Source organism: Trichoplax adhaerens, genomic scaffold (genome assembly GCF_000150275.1).
Source record: "Trichoplax adhaerens TRIADscaffold_2 genomic scaffold, whole genome shotgun sequence".
Classification (NCBI taxonomy): Eukaryota; Metazoa; Placozoa; class Uniplacotomia; order Trichoplacea; family Trichoplacidae; genus Trichoplax; species Trichoplax adhaerens.
This window is the reverse complement of record NW_002060944.1, coordinates 3,790,181-3,816,956: the sequence shown is the minus strand read 5'-3', so window position 1 is coordinate 3,816,956 and position 26,776 is coordinate 3,790,181. Positions and strand designations below refer to the sequence as shown.

At 30.2% G+C, this 26,776-nt stretch overlaps 3 protein-coding genes across 3 annotated transcripts; all 3 read left to right on the top strand.

Annotated features, from left to right (window-relative positions):
• Window positions 1-2,082: 2,082 nt before the first annotated feature.
• Window positions 2,083-7,281, top strand: TRIADDRAFT_53319 (uncharacterized protein; the record flags this gene model as incomplete). The annotated part of the gene is made up of 5 exons (XM_002109885.1): window positions 2,083-2,368; window positions 4,044-4,433; window positions 5,011-5,316; window positions 6,242-6,394; window positions 6,740-7,281. The coding sequence occupies 5 exons, from the start codon at window positions 2,083-2,085 to the stop codon at window positions 7,279-7,281; spliced, it is 1,677 nt and encodes a 558-aa protein (XP_002109921.1).
• Window positions 7,282-14,619: 7,338 nt separating this feature from the next.
• Window positions 14,620-15,663, top strand: TRIADDRAFT_53318 (uncharacterized protein; the record flags this gene model as incomplete). Its single annotated transcript, XM_002109884.1, has 1 exon — window positions 14,620-15,663. One exon carries the CDS (start codon window positions 14,620-14,622, stop codon window positions 15,661-15,663), a length of 1,044 nt encoding a protein of 347 aa, XP_002109920.1.
• Window positions 15,664-23,525: 7,862 nt separating this feature from the next.
• On the top strand, window positions 23,526-24,626 carry TRIADDRAFT_53317 (uncharacterized protein; the record flags this gene model as incomplete). Its single annotated transcript, XM_002109883.1, has 1 exon — window positions 23,526-24,626. The coding sequence occupies one exon, from the start codon at window positions 23,526-23,528 to the stop codon at window positions 24,624-24,626; it is 1,101 nt and encodes a 366-aa protein (XP_002109919.1).
• Between the last annotated feature and the right edge of the window lie 2,150 nt (window positions 24,627-26,776).

The window sequence follows — 26,776 nt, the reverse complement described above, 5'->3', positions numbered from 1 at the left end:
TTCGAACTACTTAGCCCGCTGTAGATTGCCAACGGCCATACAATCGACGAGATCTTTAAATGGATCACCATCAGGTATATTTAAATTTTCAAGTATCGTAGACTTTGATGGTATCAAATCTTGAAGTAGAAATAGCAACACTAGCTGTAATTCAATACTGATTTAGCTTATACAACATAGCTACTATATGATAGCCTTGTCATTCTATATGATATCTTTACAATCTTTAGGTCATTTCTATTCTATTTTCATCGCTCTTTTACATATCTTAAATGAATCATTTCTTGCAGATAATGGCGAATATTGTCAACTGCAACCTTACCAACCACATCAATCCGCTTATTATGGTTTTCCCTATGATCTTACGTTTACCATGAAATTTAGTGGATTTAGTTGCGATGATCTGTGCATGGTACCAGCGTTATTTTGCTTCCTACGAAATAATAAAGTAGCCGATAGTCAGAATAACACAATCGTTAGTCGTGGTTTGTCCTGCTCAACAGCATATTCGCGATGCTGCCTGTATAATATTACGTTAAGGATTAGAAAGATGTCAAAGCAGACTGTAGGGAAATATGATTTCCGATTTGCTGGTCATTCGTGTGGATGCTCATGGTATAAGCAAGCGATTGTCAATTTACAAGCTAAAGGTACAACTATTTTGTATGGCGATGATTAAAAATACAGTATTTTGCAACCGTGTATGTTTGGGTAATGTCTTACCGTGCAATCTGTTTAAACCGAAATAGTTTTAACTATATCAGTCTATTGATTACTGTAGATCATGCCCATTTTAGTCTGACCTTTTCTTTAGAAAGGCAAATTTCATAGTACAGTGTTAAAAAAGATAGGCTACAAGTCGCAAGTTTGATTACTTGCCTAACATTTTCTGCAAGTTGGAGAAAATTTTAAGTTTGATGGCCAGGATTAAAGTAGTTTAGCACATTCTCATCCATGAAACAAGTTGATAATTGATTTATCGGTTAGGGTAGAAGTCTATAAGCATAATTGCTAATGCAGCTGCTGAATTTTCTTGCCTATAAAAAGTGGAGGTACTAGACTAGCGATGTATTCTTGCCAACTTTAAAGTTGACAAGAATTGCAGAGATTCGAAATCAGATACTTTAGCCGATTTTTTATAACAATTTATGACAGTTGTGTTAAAAGTAGATACTAGGTATTTACTTACTACTGTTTACAAAATATGTTGTAGTGTTACCTATAAAAGTAGACGTATGCTAGTGTGCTTCTTGTCTATTTTTTGTTGACAGCCCGTTTAGGCTTTCAGAATGAAGACATATACAAGTGTTTTTAATCAGCTGTAAAAGTTTGTAATAATCATAGATAATCGGAGATTTCAGGAAGGACGTAACTAGCATGAATCTTATCCAGTGAGCAGGCTTAAAATAGTTTCGGATATAAAAATAGAAATCTATAAATGAAATTTTTAATTAATGGCACAAGTATATAGTAGTTCGAAAATGCTAAAATAGGAGCATTTATCAATTACAATCTAAGAGCACAATTTTAATTCCATTTCAATTGAATTCAGGAAGGAAGTAGCCAGCATGTATTTCGTCGACTAAGTAGGCTTAGAATAGTTTCAGATTTAAAAATAGAGATCTGTGAGCGTAGTATTTATTATTACTCCAATAGATAGTAATTAGAGATTACTAAAATGACAGTATTTATTAGTCGCAATTTAAGAAGCCAATTTAACTGTATTTCAATTGTAACTAGCATATATCTCATCAACTTAGCTGGCTTAAAATAGTTTTCCGATTTTAAAATAGAAATCTATGAGTGCAATTTGTAATTTATGACATAAGTATATAGTAGTTAGAGATTACTAAGATGAGAGTGTTTATTAATTAGAATTAAAGGGTACAATTTAAGTACATTTCAATTGGTTCTGATATATCATTTTTTCATATTTCTTTCGTCTGATCTTTCACTAGATACCGTTTTGATTACATCACTACTATTCAAGATATTGCATGCATATAAATGAACAAACTGAAGAGCAAATGCTTCTCTTTTCTAATAGAATGCATTAATTTAGGTATTGTGCAATCAGATCGAATGGGTAATGATACTGATTTATCTACTACCATCAAGTGTACCGCAAAAGGAATTCCTAGGCCGTCAGTCCAATGGGCAAAATGTCATCATGGTCAATGTCGTTCTCATCTATTCCCAAGTCAAAATATCCAGATAATTAATGAAACCACCGTAGTCGCTACTCTGAAAATCGATCGAAATAATCCGAACCAAATTGGAAATATCTCCTGCCGATCTGTCAATTTATGTCAAAGTTTATTAAGTCGTAAAATTTGGAATGTTCAACGACCATCAGTATCTACATTAGGTAAGGCTGATTTTATGAGATCTTGCTCTCATCTAAATCTAATCACGGAATTCTCAATGATCAAAATAGAAATTAATCTTATACAACAAGTTATTTGGCTGATAGTTAGTGTAAATAAAGGTTACAATTCCGATCTAGATAACTGATCTTATTATTACCTTTGCATCTCTTCATCATACTCAAAAATTGTACTGGACTAAAAGAGCGAAGATTTACTACAAATATTTTCTATGTAAAAAATGTTTAATATCATCATTGCCATTCTTTTGGTCACATTACGAACAAAGTATTCCAAAAACAAAGTGTTCGTGATTGAATTTCGACTTGTAAAGCATGCAGTCCATTTCAAGTTTTCTAAGTAGTAGAAAATAGACGACTAAAGACGGATTGAAGTAAATAGATCATAGTCATCTAAAGGATATATAAATACTTTAAGCTATTATTTTCAATTAGCTTATATTTTAACTTCGTATAGTAAAGGCTGTACCAAAGTGAAATGGTAGTAAAGAAATAGAATACACAAATTTATAACGAGGGCTAAAATCGCTAGTTATGGAATTAGTGAAATCTTGAGCAAATGCATTGCTTCCAGTATTTTTTGTATAGAACTGTATCTAGTCGAGTGAGATTTATATCAATATTATTATTACTGATTTCTATTGAATTTCTAGAGTAGAATGACTCAATAAATAGCTAATTAAGATAGGTATAACCAAAAATTACTTGAGTTCTTTGTAATATTGCCATAATGGACGAATTATTTTTCTCTCTATTTTTTCGTATCGCTCCTATTGGAATAGCTACCAGCGATAACTCCAGTAGAGTTTTTATTTCTAAATTTAATCATGTGAATAAATGAACGATTTTGATTATTTTTTATATTTGTGAAATCGACGCCTAACTACAGCAACCAGTCAAATTTCAGGTAAGAATGCTTATATTGACTACGATTGATGGGAATTTTATTCATTTGTTAGAAATAAATTGAATCATTTCATTCAGTGAAGGCTGTCTCTTAGTTTCAAAAATTACATCAGAAAATTACTCTATCTTTTATAATAGAAAAATATTTCTCTAACAAGTTAATTTGAACTAGATGATGTATTTAAATTTGCACTTTCGATCATGTAACATGATTGGATTGGGTTAGAGTTAATTTTCAGGATCGCCATTATTTTCTGTTTCTGCATTTAATGAAAATTTCTTTGACAATATTTCTATGATGGTACATAGACTAGTTTTAGTTTTAAAGCATAAGTACAGATAGAAATCAGATAGAAGAGCTTTAATTATTTCATCTTTTTGAGATCAATATATAAAGACTAGCTTACATTTAAAATGATTCATCATCAAATAGAACCAAGTGTTTAATTTAGACTTCCAATCACGCAAAATAATTGCATTGGGTTCTAGTTAATTTCGGGATAGATATTATTTACAGTTTATTACATTTAGGGAAAATATCTTTCATAATTCCACGATAGTACATAGACTTATCTTAAATTTAACATAAATAAAGATAGAAATCGGATAGAATAGTTTCAATTATTTCATCTTATTGAGATTACTGTCTAAAAATTAACCTACATTTGGCATGACTTATTATCAAGTAGCACCAAGGATTAGTCGAATCATGGCTTGGCTAAGATCAACTTTTGCTTTTTTTATAATAAAGATAATGTCTGCAAACTATTATTACCGGCTCAACCTCATCAATTGGCATATTTCGGTTTACCTTACGATATAACGTTTACCATGCAATACCAAGGATGTCAATGTGGAGTGGACTGCACCTACCAAGCAAGCTTTTATTTTAAAAGAAAAAATATCATCATCAACGATGGAACCAATACCAAGATTAGTTCAAATTTTGCATGCCCTAATTCAAGTTGGCCGTGCTCTAATTCTAGTTCAAAGCCGTATCTAGGTTGCTGTCAGCGCAATATCACTTTGAGAATTCAAAATGTGACCGTGGATGATCTTGGAGAATACCAATTTGAATACTATGGCGTGCATTGTCAGTGTATTCAAGGAATGAAAGCATCTATCAATTTGCAAGCACAAGGTAAGGTTTGCTTCTAATTTTGATAGCTCAGTCAAAATTCGATTCGTAAGCGTTTTGATTTTTTGAGCTTTTATTTTCCATTTCACCCTTCCAATCTTAAATACGTGCTCAATAGAAATGGATGATCCTAACTTATGATGATTTTGTGTCTTTATCAGCCAATACTTCAGCTACTACTTGATGAGGATAAAAACAGTATCGAAATCATTTATTTGTGCCTTCTGTGATCATCGTCTTAATCTACTTTAATGATAATCGATTCTTGATCACTTTGATGTTGGGCTTTTCATTTCCCAATTTCACCTAACCAATTTTGAATATGCACATGTTCAATAAGATTGGATGACCATTAGTCAAGATGATTTTTGTCTTTATCAGTCACTACTTGATGGTGATAGCTAAGTTCTATACAAATCCAGCTTCTAATCGCAAATAATTGTGTTATTCTCCAGTATCATTGGCTCTTCTGCACCGATTGGTGCTATTAAGCTACTTTACTATGCTCTAACTTGATTAAACTGTAAGACTATCCTTGCACAAGTATTAATTCGATGGGAATACTTCTTTTCTATTCTAGAATGTATTAACAGCGGTATAATTCTTAGCGCTCGAAAGGATAAAGAGAAGGATTCTTCTGTTACATTTTCTTGCTTCGCTAGAGGAAATCCAAGGCCTCAAATCCAATGGACGAAATGTAATCAAACTCAATGTCTTCCTTATCCTTTCCGATTTCAAAGGACAAAGGTCATTAATGATACTACCACAGTTAGCACTTTGACAATCTATCGAACGGAGGGTGAAGATCTTGGAAATATTTCATGTCAATCAGTTAATCCATGTAAAACTGTGCCGGGCCATCAAAGCTGGACTGTTAAATCATCAAGTAAGAACATGAACATGATCACTATGATTGTTATTCACCGAATTCACTTTGATGCTAAGAATAACTTCAGTTCCTACGACTATCGCATTCATGCTTTAATGAAATTGTTTATCATCTATTGCCAGTCATGGCGGTCGTTGTTTTGACTTTATTGATAATCCTTATAATCCATTACTGTGAGGAAATGCTAATTTCAGGCGTTAATTAGATTCATTACTTTTTACCAGCCAACCAAGAACAGTCAATCAAATTTTAGATTACAGTCTCTTTATCTATTTGAACTCCAGTAGTAATGAGTTTATAACATAATTCGTTCAGGTAATGTCGAATTTAAAGTTAACTACAATAGTAATTTAAAGACATTGAAGATATCACAGGCTAGAACTAATATTGCATATAGCAATATGTCGTATTAAGGCATGCTCTCGAACAAATATTGTGCAGTATAAAATACTGTCCAAGCGATGGAACAGCTTAAGTTAAATCCCGAGCTACAGTAAGTTCATCTCATCCGTTGAACTATTTAATCATAATTGCCAATGAACAATTTATTGAGAGGAAGTTCAATATTTTAGCCACCGATCCACCATGATTTTGATTACCCGTAAAAGTAACTTGATCGATCCATTCGAGTAATAATCTTAAATCCATAGTTAACTGTCGTTCGTTTTGGCTAGAGAGCGCTAATCTTATATATTTAGCGATAGATTAGTGTTATCATGAAATAGAATTGAAATTTTCAAGTAGCTAGAAAGCGTTATTTTAAATCGATTATATAGGACTTTCGCTTGACTAAATCAATCGTTGTAATAGTATGGGCAGACGATTGATAGCCCGACATGGATCCTACGTTAAATCATTATTGCCTCATTCATGCCTCTCTTTTAATATAGATACCAATTACTCCTTCTTGTCTGTTATTCAGGTACGATAAAGATCATTTTAATTATCACCTTTGGAAGCTCAACGGGTTTAGTTTCGATTGTTGTCCTGATTGTTGTCTTTATACCTGATCGGCGCACTAAGCTCTCCTATTTTACGAAAGTAATGATGGCAACAAAAATTAAAACCGATAAAGGTAAGTTTGTTATATTGTTGTGTGATTTGTCAATTCTGATTTCTAATTTTGGAAATAATCTCAAGATTATGAAAGTTAATAAAACAGTTTCAAACTACAATAAAGATCATCTAGTAAACCGTAACAGATACCGCTAATGCTGCAGAAAACATTGATCTGAAACAGAAGCAATAGATCGATATTCTTATATTAAGAATTTATACTATCTCATTCCATTGACGTATTTCACAAATAGTTAGATAAAATATTTCATAATTGTAAAGTGATATATGTTAATTCTAGGAAATTAATATCGATCCAACTTTCCCTTGATTCATTCATTTTCACTCTTTTTTTAAATTGTAGAGAAAATTTTAATTATAAGACATTGTTATACTCAACCTGCTGTTGATCTTACAACAACGATAGTATCGCAGCTAAAGCGCTATTTCGATGGCCAAATCATGACGATGTTCAACAATGCTCCTTATGATATTCATCCTACTATTTATTTAAAATTTATTCGACATTTTCGAATGGTAGTTTTACTGCATGAAGATCAAGTCGAAGAAGGAAATGAAATGAAATGTCAACATTTTATACCTTGCGTGAAAAGTATTATCGACGATTGCATTAGTACAGGTGGCATTCCTATTTTACCTATTTTAATTAATGACCCTCGAAATTATCCTGATAATCTTGATCAAATGGAATGTCTTACATGGGATGAAAAGTGGAATGATGATGATCAAGAAAACTTTAAGCAAGAATTACATGATACTATATACAATTGCTATCATGGCTTGTGTCCAAGCTATCTGCATACCAGTATCAGCAATTTAAGTGATACTAATGATGATAATGACGATGAAACTACAGTCTTAATGCATTCCGGATATGAAAATTAAAGTATTTCGGTATGTGATAAAGTGAACCACCTATGTACGCATAATGGTATTCTTTTTCATTCTATGGGACCTTAAATTAACATGATAATATGTTAAAAAATTTTCCTATTTCATGTAACTACTTACATAGTAACTTTTCATTATGCGATATTGTAATGTAACTTAGTATTGTGATTGTGGACAGTTAGCCATGTGTAGTATAATGCACGGTAGATATTTATCCTAAGAGATATTTGGTAGCTGTAACTATTGACTGTAGTGGTAGAGACTCTATGTTAGAGTACAGATGACTATATACAGTAAGCTATTGAGTTACTAATAAGGCTATAGGTAAAAATAGAACTGTAAATCATATATATTAGGATATGGTTAATTCATTGTACTTTGGCTGGTGTGAATAATGTCTACGTAAGTACCGTAGTCGTATCCATATTGGATTAATGATGGTCCGCAGTAGAATAGTCTTACTAAGAATAAGTTAACTATGTGTAAAATAAGGTAAAAGGTTGCCATGCGGATTGTAGCTGCGAATGCTATGGAAAGTACAAAAGCATACAACTTTAGATTATTCTGTTAGTTCGTTCAAGAAGTCTTTAGAAGTAGTATTCGGCTAGAGTAGAGCTGTGTAGTTAATCTTTGTATAAGATTGAATAAAGCCCTTATTTTTCTAAAATTTGGAATTTCGTGATTGGTATATATCACAGATATATTGAATATATATTAAAGAGAAACATAAACTTCTACGCATAAAGTTTTATCGAAATTGGAAGTCAACATCTAAGCTATAGTTTTAAGTATATACAAGTTATTAAGTAATTCTTATTAGGTCCCTTTTACCCTAGTTTTGTTGTTGTAGATGAAAACATTTTAATTATGATTAAATAATTAAGTTGTCCGAATAGATATCATTAGCAAATATATCATCTAAAAATTAATCATCCAGTTCCAATTGACAGTTTACACCTGCACACATGTGCTCAATTTTATCGATTCTTAAATTTATTTTTCTAATCCCAATTTCCGTTATTAATAATACTGTACGTACCACTGAAAAGCCCTCTTTCTTGAATAGGTTTATTTCCTTTGAATAGCTGCGGTACCATTTACTGGTCGTAAGAGCATCATTAGATAGTTTCTAGGAATGGAATACGAATGCCAGTGATCTATTGCTGCATTTTCTTTTATAAATTACGAACAGTAGTTGTGGATGATGAGAATGTTCTTACATTAAACTCAAATACTATCGAAATACTTATTACAAATCGTACAGCGGCATAGTTAATATCATTCCATGATAAGTGATTTAGTATAGCATACATCGATTTAAAGGATAATGGCTAAAAATTAGTTGCCTAATTCCATTCTTCACGAAATGTGTAGGCATACGTTTATTTATCGAAAAGATTTGTTTTATACTCCCCCTAAACGACTATTTGTACTATCGATTAATCTACTAATTTATTTAATAATGGTAATAGCCATTACATTCTGTTTTACTAGAGTTTGATTAGTAATGTTGTTTCTTGTGCTAGGAGGCTATACTGATAAAAATCTGATCTTCTCCTATACGTATATAATGATTTTTAATATTCTAATATTTCGACTATTGATAACACTATCTATTTATCGCTTATTTCATTTAATAAAATTCAGTTCATGACATCGGTTCTCTCTATAAAGAATTGCAAGCCTTCTTTTCTCTTTCGAGTGATTAATGTAATAGAAAATATCAATTTGATAAGACTGTACCCTACTTCCATTAGTGCTCCTCAATTCAAGATAAGCATTTTACTTACTAAACGTTATAATTAGCAAAAGTAACCTGAAAGAGTAAATATTAGATATATTTGACATTTGAAGAGGCTATAAGTATACGAGTATAGATAGAATCTATGGAGTCGATGTAAAGCTAGATCAGTAAAATTCTATATTCAGATATCATAAGATAAGTAGTTACAGCTAATGTTGAATGCAGTAAACTTTTGTGATATAATCGATCGAAATAATTCTAAATTTGTAAAAAATTAGAACGTAATTCGATTTTTATAGTGTTTATGCTATGTCTATATTGATTATTAGTAACAGCACTTTACAGCGGAATACTACAATATAATCTAATTGATAACAGCGACAGTATTGACGTCGACATTATTCCTCCAACCAAAATAAGATGAACTAACCATATCCTAAAAATTTGTGTTACATATATACTTTTAACTCTAGCATCAATAGCGACTCAATACTTATTATACTGTTGTATTCAATAAGAAATGATAAATTTTAATTTATTATTATTAGACAATTTATCTTGTTATTTAGTACTTCCCAAGATAGTCTAATAGATTATTTTCTGTTTCCGAAAATGAAGTAAAGCTTAAAAGGAAAGATATTTGAAGAAATTTAAGCTTAGGCAACAAAAGAAGTTAAATCTGTTGGTAAGGATGAATATTACAAAGCACACGAAAACTGGCCAGCAAGATGGCAGTCCTGTTTAAAGGCCTATGGAGACTACTTTGAAAGAAACAAGCTTTAAATTTGTTAGTAGTTGTTTGTTTTCGTATAATTGAACGTTTATCGAAATTTATTGAATGTAAAGGTATATGATCATCTGTACTCTAACATACTGTAGAATCTTTCATTACAGTCTATGACTATTTTCGTTGTACCCTAAGTCTAAATATTGGTGTTAAGGAGCCATGCTCCGAAATATTAATTGCTATGTTAATTAAAATATCTCATTTAAATTATTGTTTGCTCCAGTAGCTTATTAGATATTAATGTTTATTAATAAGTACTTGTTATTGCCAAGGTATCAGAAAGTTCAATATTGTTGACGTGTCGGAGCTAACACGCTTAGTCAGTAAACGTTAATTGATAACACCTTAAGTGTATACTAGGATATGTATACTGTACAGTGTAAGTCGCTATGTCAAGAATATTCACAAATGCACCATCGGCGTTGGCCAAGACTATAAAAAACCGAGCACTAGCCTAGCTGCTCAGTTCCATTTCGTCACTTGCAGGATCTTTTGACTATTTTTGCTAAGAATATTCTTACGTTTTTCTTTAGTACATTTTACGACTAAGATCAACGTAAATAAAGTGAAGTATTTAAACCTATTACTCATTAGTAGCTTATTTGTGTAGCTGAGAGTTAGTTCAACTACGATAGGTCCCTAAGTTAGTTGGGAACACGAGTACTAGTGAAGATAGTGTTTAAGACCCGGTTTCTAGTTAAAAAGGAGATTTGTAACAATTGGCTGAACATTCTACCGCATATGTTCATCTGTACTCGAACACACAATAGAGTATTTAATTACAGATTATGGCTATGAGCTATTAAATATGCTTATGATAAAATCCAATCACTAAAATTCCAAAGTTGTAGAAAATTAGAACTGTATTAAATATAACAAAAGACTAGCTACGCCCAACTCTACTCTAGCCGAATACAACTACTGAAAGACTTCTAGAAAGAACAATCAGATAATTTAATGCCTCCCGCTTTTATACTCTCCGTAGCATTCGCAGCTACAATCAGCATAGCAGCATTCTACCATATTTCATTAGCTACTTTATTCTATCTAGTGCTAGCGCTTTTCACTACTATAATTTATTAATCTTAAATTTTCCAATGAATAGCAAAATTCTCAATTTGCATGCTCTATTTTATCTAGAATTGTTTTAAAATTTTTGTCCTTATTTTTTGTCCAGTATAAGCAATGTTGCAATCATTTCGTCTCTAATCTCTGAATATTTGATCATAGTATAATTTCAATATACTTCTTCTGAGAATATTTTAATTTGCTCTGCTAATCTAGCCATCAATTATCAAGATTATTGCCTCCGAAATTCTTATTTGGCGCAACTGTTTTTGAAAATTTTTAAGTTACCTTTTCAGTTAGCCTATATTTAACCGCATCTTGACAGATCTATAAATAATAACGGTTTTAAACCATTACAGATCAGTTACCCTGCTACGCTTCCTTAGTAATATTTTATCATATCTGTTGCAATACAACTTAAAATTCATTCTACACATTGTATTTATCGAAAATTCCTTTATGATTACTCACACGACAGCATCATCTAATATTTTCTGTTCCTGTAATTAATATTTTACAAATGTAACTTTAACATACGATAATGGTTCTACGTGAATAGATATTAACGATAGCCCTACTGTTTTTAATTTATTTCGATATTCCCTTCTGAATTTTCTTATCGTTTGGCATATTTGCATCTAAATGTTGTTATTCTTAAGCTTGTTGTCAATATACACAAAATCACTTGATAGAAAACTATGTTAGATCACTGGGATAACTAGATTTATTGCATTGGTTGTTTTACAGTAGACATAGCTTGTCATCAAGGTTAAATACCAGCTTATACACTCGATTGTATATAAATATAAAAAATAAGCCGTTCAGATTACACTAGACATAATTTTAATTTTTGCGTTAAACTTTCATTAAGTTATATGACTGATAAATAATTTTAGAAATTGATTAATACCAATTTTACCGATATTAGAGCGCATGCTTATGATATAACATATGTATTTATTAGCTCTATGGAGTAACAGTTGAAATTTAAATTTGAATAAAGTAATATATTATCGGCCTCGGATGATTCCACTGTTACTTCATGGTTTGCGCAAATAATCTTGCGGAAGAACATCGAAATAGTATTTAAGCTTAATATACGAAGTAATAAAATGAGTTCGATAATTTATCATTTAGGCCAAGGAGACAGTCTATACTTGTTTCTGCCCTAAAACTTGAGTAAGAAGTTAATAGTTATTTTGGAATACTGATCTCGATAAGTTTATCAAGATAAAGAAGACCACAGAAATTTCTCCGATTAATTTTTGTGACGAGAATATATGGAAATTGGTGACAATACATATTAATGAAGATGCATTTAACTTGTGTAAATTATTTAATTAATTCGGCAAGCAAATTTTCATTTTTACCTTATCTCAATGCAAATAGAGAGTCAGTATAGTCTAGAACCTTAATTTGAAACATAGGCTACGATTCGTTTCCATTTCGATATAATGCCAAGAGTTAAGGGCTAAGATATCGCATTATGATATTCGTATCGATTTATTTTAATCATAAGTAAGAATACGGATTATTGCCGAAATCGATAACTTCAATTTTGAATGCGTAGATGATTGATGAAGTTAGGGTAACGAAATGTATAGATTGTAAATAATAATTCTAATAAAGTGTACAACCATTTGTCATCCAGTCTGACAATATGCAAATTTAATAAAAATGTATTAAGATTATCAATCAATTGTTTCTGTTAGTCAACTGTAATGAACCTAATATACGGTGAGAGAGTAATGCCACTGTTTAATAGTTTCATTAGTTATATCATATATTAACATAAATATAGAGTATGACTTAGAGTTTGGAATGACATTATTTTCGCTACTTAATGTCAAATATTTGAAATAAGCGAAGTACATTGCAATTTTGCAATTTCCTATATCGTATTTCCAACAATACTATTTCCTCCCTAAATTTTAAGTGCGACTGTTGAATTCAGTTAGGATGCATTGTTTATATCAAATATTTGAAATAAGCGAAGTTGTAATGTAACTTAGCATTGTGATTGTGGACAGTTAGCCATGTTTAGTATAATGTACGGTAGATGTTTATCCTAAGAGATATCTGGTAGCTATAACTATAGACTGTAGTGGTATGGACTCTATGTTAGAGTACAGATGACTATATACAGTAAGCTGTTGAGTTACTAATAAGGCTATAGGTAAAAATAGAACTGTAAATCATATATTAGGATATGGTTAATTCATTGTACTTTGGCTGGTGTGAATGATGTCTACGTAAGTACCGTAGTCGTATCCATATTGGATTAATGATGGTCCGCAGTAGAATAGTCTTACTAAGAATAAGTTAACTATGTGTAAAATAAGGTAAAAGGTTGCTATGCGGATTGTAGCTGCGAATGCTACGAAAAGTATAAAAGCATGCAACTTTAGATTATTCTGTTAGTTCGTTGTAGAAGTCTTTAGTAGTAGTATTCGGCTAGAGTAGAGCTATGTGTAGTTAATCTTTGTATAAGATTGAATAAAGCCCTTATTTTTCTAAAATTTGGAATTTCGTGATTGGTATATATCACAGAAGTACATTACAATTTTACAATTTCCTATATCGTATTTTCAGTAATACAATTACTATAAATTTGATTAAAAGATTGTAGTAATCAAAACGAATTATTACCGGCAAAATATCAGCATACAAATACTATTATTTACGAGTAAGCAATTTTTTAAGTAATAATTTGTTTACATATATCTTATGTATAACGTGTCTCTAAGTACCGCTTGTAATCTTAAATATAATTGTTGGAAGACGATGCATAATTGAACAATAAAATTTTCCTTTAATATCTATAATATATTCATACTGTGTAAACGGTTTCTTACACGGATAATTTCCTTGAAAGCAATATAGATGACAAGGTCAATAATTGAGAAATACTCGTAGAATTAAATTAAAACTCCTGTTTATCGAATACCAACACATGTCTATGAGGAACAAGTTAGAAAGAGAAAAGAGATTAAATATAATAAATAATTTTCCATGCAGTTCAATTATCATGTATAGTTTCACGACATAGTATTGTAGATAGATTGAATAAATGCACAATTGGTGCCAATTTATTGAATATCCAAATGGTAATAAAGTCCAGACTTTGAATATAATGATGGTCAGCCACCGTATATGGAATATTATGTAAGCTATTATTTGATTTTTTCAATGAGAATTGTAATTATGATTGTTGATGTCATCGTTGTTATGTCATATAGTCTTGATAATAGTCATCAATGCAACAATAGTAATTTATAGTAGATTAATGCTTTAACTATAAGAAATTTCCATTATTTAGCTATGACGCGGTTAATCTACAATAGAATATATTACTGTTGCTACTATGTCTTACTAACGTATTCATACAGTATAGAAATTAGCAAATAGACAGTTGAAATTTCATAAATTATATAAATCTATAATGATATGCTAACTGAACGATATTAATCGTATTGATTGCTCAAAATTGAATTGCATCTCATTATTGAAAAAAATCCCTTACAATTTATTTGACAGAAGGTTAACGAAGTTCGACGTGTTAGTAATAAACAAATTTCAAAAGAGTCTTTTTTCAAGCTAGCACATTTGTCTTTCCCTCTCAAGAAATATCATTTCAAGTATTTTTTAGTTTAAATAGACAAAAAGTAATATTTCGATCCATTGGCTTCATTACCTTCTGTGTTATTCAATTTTGAAGACTATAACGGATTTAATGGATTCAATCAATAATTCCGAATCGAATGATAATAATTCTCAAGGTAGTATTAACGAGCTCAGTATTGGCAGTTATGTTATATCTTCCATTTTTGCCCTTATAGCTATCTTCTCAGTTATTAGCAATCTCATGTTTTGTATCGTTATATATATGAAGAAATCATCAACCACTAAAGCAGCAGAATATCTATTCTTAAATTTGGCTATTGCCGACATGATGGCAGGTCTATTGATGATCATTTTACCTGGTTTTGTGATACCCAAGCCTATTTTTCCATATCCTCATTTTGGACTTGAGTTATTCTGTCGTTTGGTCTCCTCCAATAGCTTTTTCTTTATGTTAGGTTTTGTCTCTGTATGGACACTACTAGCTATATGTATCGATCGTTGGTATGCTATTGCTAGACCGTTTTATTATAAAGAGTTTTGTACTAAAAAGCGAGCATTGATGGTTATTTTAATCATATGGTTTGCTAATATTGGCTTAGCAACGGATAATGCCTTAAATTTAACTGCTAGTCCCAATGGTTCTTATTGCGTAAGAACTTACTTTTTTAAAGGAAAGGATAAGAAAATTTTAGTCACTGTACTGGAAGTGATTCGTATCTTTATACCTAGTTTAATAATTGTTGCTATTTATGCTAATATAGGGTGGCGATTACTTTACTCAAGTCATCGTGAAAGAAATAACAGTAGTAGTGGCAATCACGTTCATTATTGCAAACGTGATATTACTATTCGCAAGCAAGTAACAATCATGAGTTGTATAGCCGCAATAACTTTCTTAGTTTGTTGGTTACCTAATGAAATTTTTTATACCGTAACATTATATGAGCCACAATGGCAGACCAATCATACTGCACGGCGTATTACTAAAATACTCATGGCACTTAATTCAATGCTTAATCCATTAATCTATGCCGTCTCTAATAAATACTATCGTCAAGGATTTCTGGAATTATTCCGCTGTCAAGCTCTTAAGAAGAAAAGAACTTCATCATCCTTTACGAATAACACTTATGTGGTTAAACTATTTGAATGAAGGAGCAATTCCTTAAGGAAATGGTATAGGTATATAGAATAGGATTATCCGGCTACAAGTACTTGAACAATAAATAAGTCTGATAATAAAATAGATTTTTTGGTTGACTCTATTATATCGTTGACGTTCTTTACTATAGAAAATAGATCCTATAGCCACTATGCATGACTAAAAAGATCATGCTGGTTAGTTATTATTCAGTTATTGATGAATATATTAATCGATTTGATTTCACCTACCTCATATCCTTTGCATCAATAAGAGGAAAAGATATGAATCGAGAAAGACTCATAAGTTTCCGTCATGGTTTGAACCCGTGGTAAAGAGTGGGTTAACTGTAATCCTCATTATTTTTTAATGAGATTCTTCAATTCGGTCATATATCTATCCTAATATCGGATGGAATTAAAAATTTTTATTCGACCCTTAAAAATAAGCCGCACAGACTTATAAAGGCAAAATTAATTTACGTTTACGATGGCTCAGTTAATTTAAAGACTTCCATGTGCATAAACAACTTAAAAATGATTTTATTGTTAATCTATTATTATTATTATTACGATTATGAATAGTGTAACAGTACAATTATAGCGGAGACTAATTTAATTTTCTTCACTAATCTTTAATGGACTTCTAAAGATTGGTACGTGTTCTAGCGGATATTGATTTAATCATTTTGTCAATTTAACTCTGATTTACTTAATTATATTTCCCAAGTTAATCACACTCGATGTATTAAATTCTCTCTCGTTCTCTCTCTCTCTATATATGAATCAACTTTAAAATGCATAGTATAGGTACATATTATCAAGAAAGATAAAGATTAATTGCAATTATATTATTACAACTTATCTATTTATGGAATATTTTTTACTCTAGATTTCAATAGAAATATTCCATTCGACTTGATACTGTAATAAATAGTTCCTTTCAGCAAATAATCGTCACGCCATATTTCTCATCGCATAATATGGCATTCTCTATTTAAGTGTGTTTTGACCTATAGGAAAAGAATTGATAATTAAACTGGTTGATTTGCTAACATACAAATAATAAAGAATTCATTTCAACGTTGTAATAGAAATAAATATATGTATATGGTATCGATCAAAATTTTACGAAGGCAACTGATAGGTAGCATCAATTAAATCGTTATTACAAAATAGCTTTGGAACAAGATAACGTAATTTACGATCAATAAGTCGATTCCCTGAACCACATATCAGTGAGTAATACCTACCCTATCAGGAACACTTTTCCTATACTAGCAGACAACACAAAGACTTGGACCCCTCGTATTTTGCGTTAAACACTAATCTTAAGAACTCTCTTTATTATACGATATACTGCATTTATATACTCTTTTTGCAATAGTTAGACATCCTAGTTAGTAATATTAAAGTTGAAATCTTCTAATGAATCAAAAGCTAATTTATGTACTGGTACCTAATGGAGATAGCAGTATTTACGAACATAGAAATCTAATGACTAACGCAAAATAGTCAGATTACAATATGTTCTATTATGGAACATTTTCATGATAATCTACAATATACCATAAGTAAGTTACAATTACATAACGGTAAACCAATAAAATTATCTTAACGTAGATATTTCTGCTCTAATCTCGATATTACAGTGTGTAACACTGTAACAATCGGATTCTATGCAGTGTCAGTACTCAGGAAATCAATGACCTGTATATTATATATTATAATCCTCAACTCTTACGGCTAGTTTACTTAATAGCTTATTCAAAATGTATTATAGGTACCAGTTTCTTGATTTAAACAAGAATTTTTATTAGCGATTGATAATTTTTTAAATCAAGAATGGATTGATAACGTAAATAAGAATTCACCCGTATACTATTTGCTAATTCGTAATAAACTTATATACCTTCGATCCCCAACATGAAGTGATAAAAGGTTTAGACACTTACTCTATTTCATCTATAGCACCAGCTAAAATCTATAATAGTATCCTGATAATTATTCTTAATAGTGAGTATGATATTAAATAAAATTGTAGAAAATTTTTCTGCCTAACATCACATCAATGTCGTGCACTCTGGTTTGATAATATCCTTCCTTTCATTCTATTCGTATATTTGAAGAAATTTTCAACACGTATTAAATAGCTATTTAATAGTATCTGTTGTTAAGTTTAAGTACCATAACTTGATTTTTATTTGCCATAGAATTTTTAGTAATATATCCTACGATTTTCATTACGTCCGTAGCTAATTTTAGAAATTTGACATTTCTTGTTGATTGTCACATCATGCTTACCAAAATCATTTCCTCATCGATGTAGTCGATTATTCAATATTGAATAATACAGTTTCTGGTCAGAGATTTTGCTATCTCGATTTATCTAAAAGTCTTTCTCGAAGAATGATTTTTTTCCATTCTTTTCATCACATTACCTTACAGGTTCAGTCATTCCAATCAATATTTAATTTAATTTGGGAAGTCTTTTCAATTCGTTTGTAGTTAGATCATCGCTTGTTTTATTTATGAGTGAATTTTATTACCATTTTCTTGATTATTACTCACGGTGTCTGTATCTACACTTATAGTTATTATTATTAATTTTGCTTATTCGATTGCCTCAACTTGGTTATCTGATTACTGAGATATAGTTAATTAGGAAAAGCATTTTTAGTTAGTTTTATAAATAACCTACAATGGCCAGGAATTATTTCTATAGCCATCTTTGTGATTAACGTCGTCACTTGGTAAAGTTGAGTACTATCATTTGGGAATGGTGTTTATTTTCTTATTTTCTATTGGAAATAGACAATTTCATCGATACTTAATGTCTTTATTTGATTTTATTAATCAATCAGAAAGCCGTTTGAAATTTTTTTAAGTTATAATTCAATCTGTAGTAAAGATAAATCAAAGCTATATATAAAGCCAACTTTTAATGCCAATTTCTTGGATTTTATCTCCTGATCGAACTAGCATTGGTCATATATGTAACTGGAAATTTATCTCTCAATTAATATTTGTCACAAACGTATTATTAGAATTCTCCTCTTTATAATAGAATTAGCTACATAGAAGTCTCTTCATGACATAATATACTCGTAAATCTAATGATAAAAATTAAAGCGTAAATCGTAGGTTAGTGCATAATATGCTTTAGCTATTCTAATAATTGACTGTTAACGCAAGGAAATGTCAAATTTACCTTTCTTCGATCTCAGTACAGTAAATACAGACATCAAAAGGTTGATATTCACCAATATAGAATTATTTTTATAATTAGTTGAAAATTAAGGATAAAATCTGTAATATTAGCAGCTAAAAGCCTCATAATATTAAATCTATTATAAAGGTAAGGATTGTAATGCTAGTTAGGCAGTAAATCTACATCTCTAGCCAAAAACTCATTAAGCTTAATAGTTGGCGACTGAAATCCACGGGATTGATTATAAGCAGATCACACTGTATGATCATGCTTGTTAAAGAGTAATAAAATATTTGTGTAGTTATAGTTAACTAAAACAGTAGATTTTGGAAAAATCGATGAAAAGGGCTCATAACTATTTTTAAATATAATGGATTGTTAATTTTCCGGTATTCAGTGCTTCGCCTAACTGGAGTCATCTTAGCCAAGATATTATAACCTGTAATGAAAGCCAATTAATGAACAGAGCATCAAATCATACCAAAATGAGCTAGCAGTCTAAAGTAGTTCAACAATTTTATACTTCAAAGTCTGTGAAGGTAGCAAAGTTACCAATTATGAATTTCGTTCCTTTAATATATTGGCATTGGTAACCGAAAATTATACTGTAACATTGCGAATATAATCCTTTAAAGAATTAGTGTTACAAATAAACCAGACACTTTCGTTGCTTAAGCTTCGATTAACCAGCTTAACATGAATCAATGCCCAGCGTTGAGACTAATAATACGGGTATCAATATTTCCTTTATAAGATGATTTTCTAAGCCATATTTTTTATTACTTTAAGGCAAATAATATAATAATCATTCAGCCTCTAAAGACAGCATATTTAACCATGCTATGATTGTAATATTACCATGCTTATTCTTAATTTTTAATCTACCGTTGCTAACCTACTGTAGCTGCATTTGATGTATTATCTCTTAATTCTATTTATGTATTTAATGTTGAATGATTTAAGCTGTTTTTCAATTTACTTGCATTTTAGCCTGATCTGATGTTATCTTGACTTGTTTTGTCTACTAATATAAATTTTAATTCACTCACAGAGTAATAGACTTGGTACTTATTCCTTATGGACATATTTCGCCATGAGCTCTCGTATTACAATGTGAAATTTTATTTTGTTAAGTTGTGAGTATTAGGCATGATTCCTTTTCATCATAAAGCGCTGCGATATTTTCTATTCGATTAATTAATATTTCACTAGACTTATTGCTATCAAGGGATAATTCTATGCGTATAAGTATAAAAGGCATCCTACTATTTTCAATTTTGGTATATTACACCGTATTTACTAACATTCTGTAATACTTAGTTCGTTCTGCTATCTAAAATTTATAGTTTCAGAAGTTACCATCAAAGCGAAAAATCGATTGAACTAATTATTATTGGTCAGTGAGTATAGATTGATGAAGATATGCTTAATTTCAGTTGATTATAATACGTACAGTACATGAGTCAAAAATACAGAGTGCACATTTCTAATACGAACATACAAGTCGACCAGTATAATATAAACTACATGGTTAAAACATCTGTAATATTCTTCTTCTACTTCAATATAGTGCAACGGTTGAGGACTAGACTAATAGACGGTGATGCGTTAGAATCTAATTTGTGGAGATTACAGTCTATTAAAGGTTTTTAACGAAATATAATTTTATTAATTTTTTTAATTATCAAAATTAAAAAATGCTATTAAATTTTGTGATCATTAATTAAGATATCGCAGCGATACATCTGGCTTATATAATTTATGATCTATGAACACATTATAGATTTTTATTCTAATAAGCTATATCTTTAGGCAAACAACTTAATGAAGCGTAATCTAATAAATATAAGTTATGGGTCTTAAATCAAGCATTTTTGGTCTATTGCGGCGACAGTTGATATCGGTTACAGAGCGCGCTGCAAGAGTTAGGCTTGCATTGAAAAAATGAAAGGCTCCGACTGTAGGCAGTTATTCTTTTCGCGTCATCTTATCTGTCGTTTAACTCGTAATTAATCACAATCTCCTATTCCTAGAAAGCCAAAGCTCATTATTTCTCTGTTTCAACTATAAGACCCATAGCTTTTTAAGAACGAGCTAAACTTTACTTTCGCTTTGTAAAATTAATTTGTTGTAATTGAATAATGTAACAGAATATTCTATTATCCATATTAATTTGCATAAAAAATAGATAGGTGTCAGCTCATTGCAAGCAGAGTTACTTAATGATAATTATGCTGCAGTTATCAGATAAATTTTATTCCATCGTAGAGCAATAATTAAATACCGTAAAGTAATATAAAGTTAGTACTTACCCTAATAATATCGCTTCTGCATATACTGTATCTACTTTACTAATTTTTAAAAACAAAGCTTCAAATTTGAAACGGTATTCAATTTGCTCTTTAGAATGAAATATTTAAAATTACAAGTTTTAATTCAATTTTTGCAGCCGTGAGCTACCGTAAAGAGTTAAATAACTAAATTTAGTGAATTAACATTTACATATGGTGATAACAGTAAGAATCACGGTTGTTATTATTTTATTATAGTAAATTATGCAGTACTGTAGTAAGGGTCCTTATATATTATCTGATGCTAAATTAATGAAAGTGCTATGTCTTGTAACGCTTGAGATTAATATTCTGAAGATATTCACATATAGATGATACCATAATTAATTCTGTGAATGGACATACTGTAGCTTAATTATATAGAATCATTCTGTACATGTCTACGATTATGAATATTTTCTGCATTAATTTAGGTATTCAATATGAACTAAACTTCATAGCCTTACGATGACTTATTTATGATAGCTGCTGCTGAAGAATAATTAAGCTCGGCAAATAGCTGAATAAAATAGGAATTCTCTAGTCATTTAACGTAGAAGTAAAGGTGTCTAAATTCTTGCCTGATAGTTAAAGGATACTGAATCCAGGAGACTTAAGTAATTTAGAGATTTGTTTTACGTTATCCTTTTCACGAAGCTATTTTAGGATAAGCTAACATACATAATTTTGGTAAAATTTTAAAGTTCGATCATTAAATGGTATACGTATATTTTCTAGCTGTATGCATTTACTACTTGATATCTTGGTATCTAGTTGGTAGATTTACTTTAATGGAAAAGTTAGCTTCGATCTATTCTCAACTCTGTTGTTTATCAACTTATTAGCTAATTCTTATACACCATAGTAATGGATGCGATGGACAGATTATTGTTGATTTCTGTTATTTCTAAGCTTTCGAATAATATACACTTTGTATGATTTAACAACTTCAAATGTTGCTGTTATATTAGCAGGAACAAAACGGTTAATAAAATTTCTAGCTTAGTATAGTTTTATTAAACGACAATTATCCTCGTAAAGTAAATATTCTGCAACTATTATAAAATTTTTAATTGAATTGATCCAATAAAACATTTTTTGCATCATAATATTACTTTGAATCATAATAAAATATTCAATTATGTATTAAGCAATTTCGACTTATCTTTTATTTATATACTAAGTAACCCAAAATTATATGCTCGAACTATAGATATTAATATTACCATTGAATAATAATGCAACATACATTTTAAAAAATCCTTTTAACGTTTATGATAATTTAACCTATCAATACACAGTTTATTCAATCTTTAATTTTTTTTCAAAAATGCACAAAGAAGATATATAAAATAACTAATGTTAAATACAAATCTAAAACTATTTTTAAATATCAATGAATCTGTAAGTGGGAGGAAGCTAAAAAGAAAAAGGATGTCAGAAAAAATAATATTTCTACAAAATACTTTTATGATGGATGGTTAATTGACATACACGTTTACGATTGATCGATTGCTACTACGAACGAACAAATAGTTTAGATGCGTTATTTCATCATCATGTCAGCTACTATTTACTAATACTTTATTTTAAATATTTATTACGACTGTAGATAGGTAAATTAAGGCACAATTAATTCTTAATTCTTAGCGAACTACTTGTTAATAAAAATATCTTTGTAACTTAAAAAACTAACGATAGTCTACCTTATGACACATCATGAAGGTTTTCGTTGAAAATTATTAGTAAAAATTATATTTACGCTTACTAATTATATTATTAATAATAATCATATAGCGGCAACAATATAAGAGCGATCAGTATAAAATTGTACTTTTAGTTTTAATATTTTAATATCAGAAACATGTATAATTTATTTATATCTGACGTAGTCGATATTTAATTGATCATATTAATACAATATTTTATTAATATATTTATATGATTAGGCAATCGGGAAATAAAGAAGTGAATAGATGATAATTCACGTAAATATAATTAGATATCTGAACTTACATCCATATTAATTTCTTATCGATTATGCAGGATTATGTAGGATCGCTTTTCTAGAGACAGTTCATTGACGACTGATCTTTGTCTAGGTAAAAAGTTAATAAAATTAAGGTTATCAGAAATAAAACTATCAAAGAAAAGGTAATTTCCATGCTTGCAACTTTATTGCTTATCGATAAAAATAGGATAATAAGTATTGGCAGAATAATTTTTTCTCATTTCAAATGCGCAATGGCTGTTTGATTTGATCCATCAGATAAATTGCCTTCCATGATATTTTTGAAATCTTCCTAGTTTTAATTGAAGACATAGCAGATAATAATGAGTTTATACTCGTACAACAACTCTACTGAATTAGGTAATGGTACTCAAAGTGAAAATAACGTATCAAATGCTGGCCAATATATTATTTCTTCAGCTTATGTACTTATAGCTGTCGTCTCAGTTGTATCCAATTCAATGTTTTGCATCATCCTTTACAAGAAGAAATCACCAACTGCAAAAGCTACTGAATATCTGTTTCTGAATTTAGCTGCTACTGATATGCTGAGCGGTATATTACTGATTGTTGTACCGGGTTTTGTTATACCAATACCCGATTATCCAATCCCTCATGTTGGCCTTGAATTATTTTGTCGCTTGATTTGGTCAAATGCACTATTTTTTATGCTAGGTTTTATCTCAGTATGGACATTATTAGCTATCTGTGTCGATCGATGGTTTGCCATTGCTATGCCGTTTTCTTATAAGGAAATTTGTACGAAGAGAAAAGCGTTAATCACTATCATAATAATATGGATCGCTAATATTGGGCTTGCCATGGATAATTTCCTAGATAGAACTGCTGGTCCTAATGGTACGAAATGTGTATTTTTTATATGGGTAAACCCCGCCGATAAAGCAGCCGTTGTAACAGCGCTCCAAGTCGTTCGTATATTTATACCAAGTCTCCTTATTGCGGTTGTTTATCTAGATATTGGACGTCGAATACTTCATTCTAGCTATCGAAAAAAGGTACGAGTTGAACCCCCCAAAAATACTATTATTCGCAGTTCTCAACGTGATGCGCTTATTCGCAAACAAGTAACAGTCATGAGTTTTATAGCTGCCGTTGTTTTCTTAATTTGTTGGTTACCGAATGAAATTTATTACACCATGGCAATACACGATCCAAGATTGTTTAAAAATATTACAATTCGTCGTATTACTAAATTATTGACAGGACTTAATTCAACTCTAAATCCATTAATCTATGCAATCTCCAACAAATATTATCGTGAGGGATTTATAGAATTACTCCGTTGTCGAATAACTGTTACTTTAAATCGAGTTTCGATACTACCGTCATCATTTGCTAATAATTCACACATTAATACTGTCGTAAAGGCATGGGAAAAAGAAAGTGACTTTACGTTATCATAATATTCATAATGCAAGATCATCTCCTTATAAGTAAAAATTATTAACAGTGACTCATTATTAATTAGTGGAATTATGGAATGCACTATGAGTACACAATTGCCATCTTTAGCCATTAAGACTATATTCTTTAAGCTCTAAGAGTGATGGAGAAGATTTGCCGAAACTTTATTAAGGTGTTGATGTCATGAAAATAATACAACGCAATGGTTTTTCCTTTCTCATCCTTACATTCTAAGTGGCAATGACATAAAAATGAAAATCAACTCAATTTAGTAAAACGTTCAGTTTTATTACGCTATTGAGGTATAATATTAAATATGCGAATTTCAACGATTATTACTTTCGCCAGAGATTACTCTGTTTAATTTATTTTATTCTGCTTGTGATATATCTTTATCACTTTGTTTCTCCCTCCCTTTCTTGCACATATCCGCTTATCCTCTATATCAATACATAATTCTAATTAGAGTTCAACAGTGATATTGAACCCTTAATAATATGCATTGTAAGACTTAGAAAAGTAAGCGGGTTATGTTTTCTATATCCATTTAATTGTTGACTGTTATAAGAATGAATTACTTAAAAGCTATTTATTGTTATCATGCGATTGATTATTATAGTTAATTTTAACAATATCATGCTAGTAATCTAATCATATCGTTCTTGCTAAGCTATTTTCACTTTCTTTTATAATCTTTAACCTATTCTTACAGATTGATGGGTGTTCAAATAGATGCTGATTTACCATTAATAACTTTAATAGTTTTAGTCAAGTATACGTATGCTCATAGATTAAAAGTTCATTATTATCTACCTACTAACGTACTTTTTCTCTCTTTGTCTCTTCCCGGAGCCTAGCCGGTATGCCGTATAAATTATTTTAAGGCTGTTTCGATGTTTCATCCTTAACTGCAATGGCATAGTAATATAAGGAAGCGTATACTTTACAATTAATAAAACATGGATAAATTATCATCTTACCACTCATTACTTATTTAAAGAATATATTACTGTCAATAATAAATGTTCTATTGAATATATCATTCTATAGTTTACAAGTTACTGTTATATATTGTATCTACAGCTATATGCCTTATTTTATCATCTATAAGCTGTAAATATAACTTCTATATTATTGTTTTGGTGGATTTATAGTACTAACTAAAGTCTTTACTAGTGTTCCTATAAATAATTAATAATTAATATTAGCATGGTGTTATGGTCTGTCGTATTATTCTGATAACTAATTGTTAATAATATAACTAACGTAATATTCTATTCCATGAAATTTTTCTTATACATTATCAATAATAAGTTTGTTATGATTAGAAATAGTTTTGCCTGTCCTTTATTATACCATGTCAACAGTCATATAAATATCTTGAAATCTGACAAATCAAGTCATTTCGATGCATTATTTGATGAAGCATCCGCTACAAAACAGAAAAGTCGAACGGATACTGAAAATATGCACGTCGGAAATAGGTTTTTACTTGGTTTAGCGTACCGGTATCCAAGTAATATATCATATAACTGATTTTCTACGCAGATAATTTAAAAAAATCAGATATTCCTAACGGGTTATAATTTCACATTTGCCCGTATTAAATAATTTCTTGTTCTCAAATTATTGATTGGTTATCCAGAATTGAATAAATTGATTATTTATGCCAGATTCTGCTGTTTTCGCAATTATTGTACACTCTACAGCAGCATAAGTTATCTATTGCCAAGCTCATTCTATTTCTAGTTTTTTTCCATTCTATTATATTTAGGTATGGTTTTCAATTTTGAATTTAATTTACAAAATTCTTTTAATTCACAATTACTAAGCATACTCGTATTCATTTTCTAATACAAAGCCATTCTACTGTATTTTACCATGACACTAATTTACAGAAGCGTTTATGTGACTCATACAATGCATAGATATATATTATTTTCTCTTCAACTTCCTTCGCTACTACTTGAATCATCAATGTCGTCACGCTTATTAATTGCTAGTATCATCTCCAATTAGATTATCATGATATTTATGTTATTTTCTTTACAAGTCCCTTCGCGACTACTTAAATCGTCAGTATCGTCAAGCTTAAAATAATCCCTACTATCATTTCCGACTAGGTTATCATACTAAATATATTATTTTC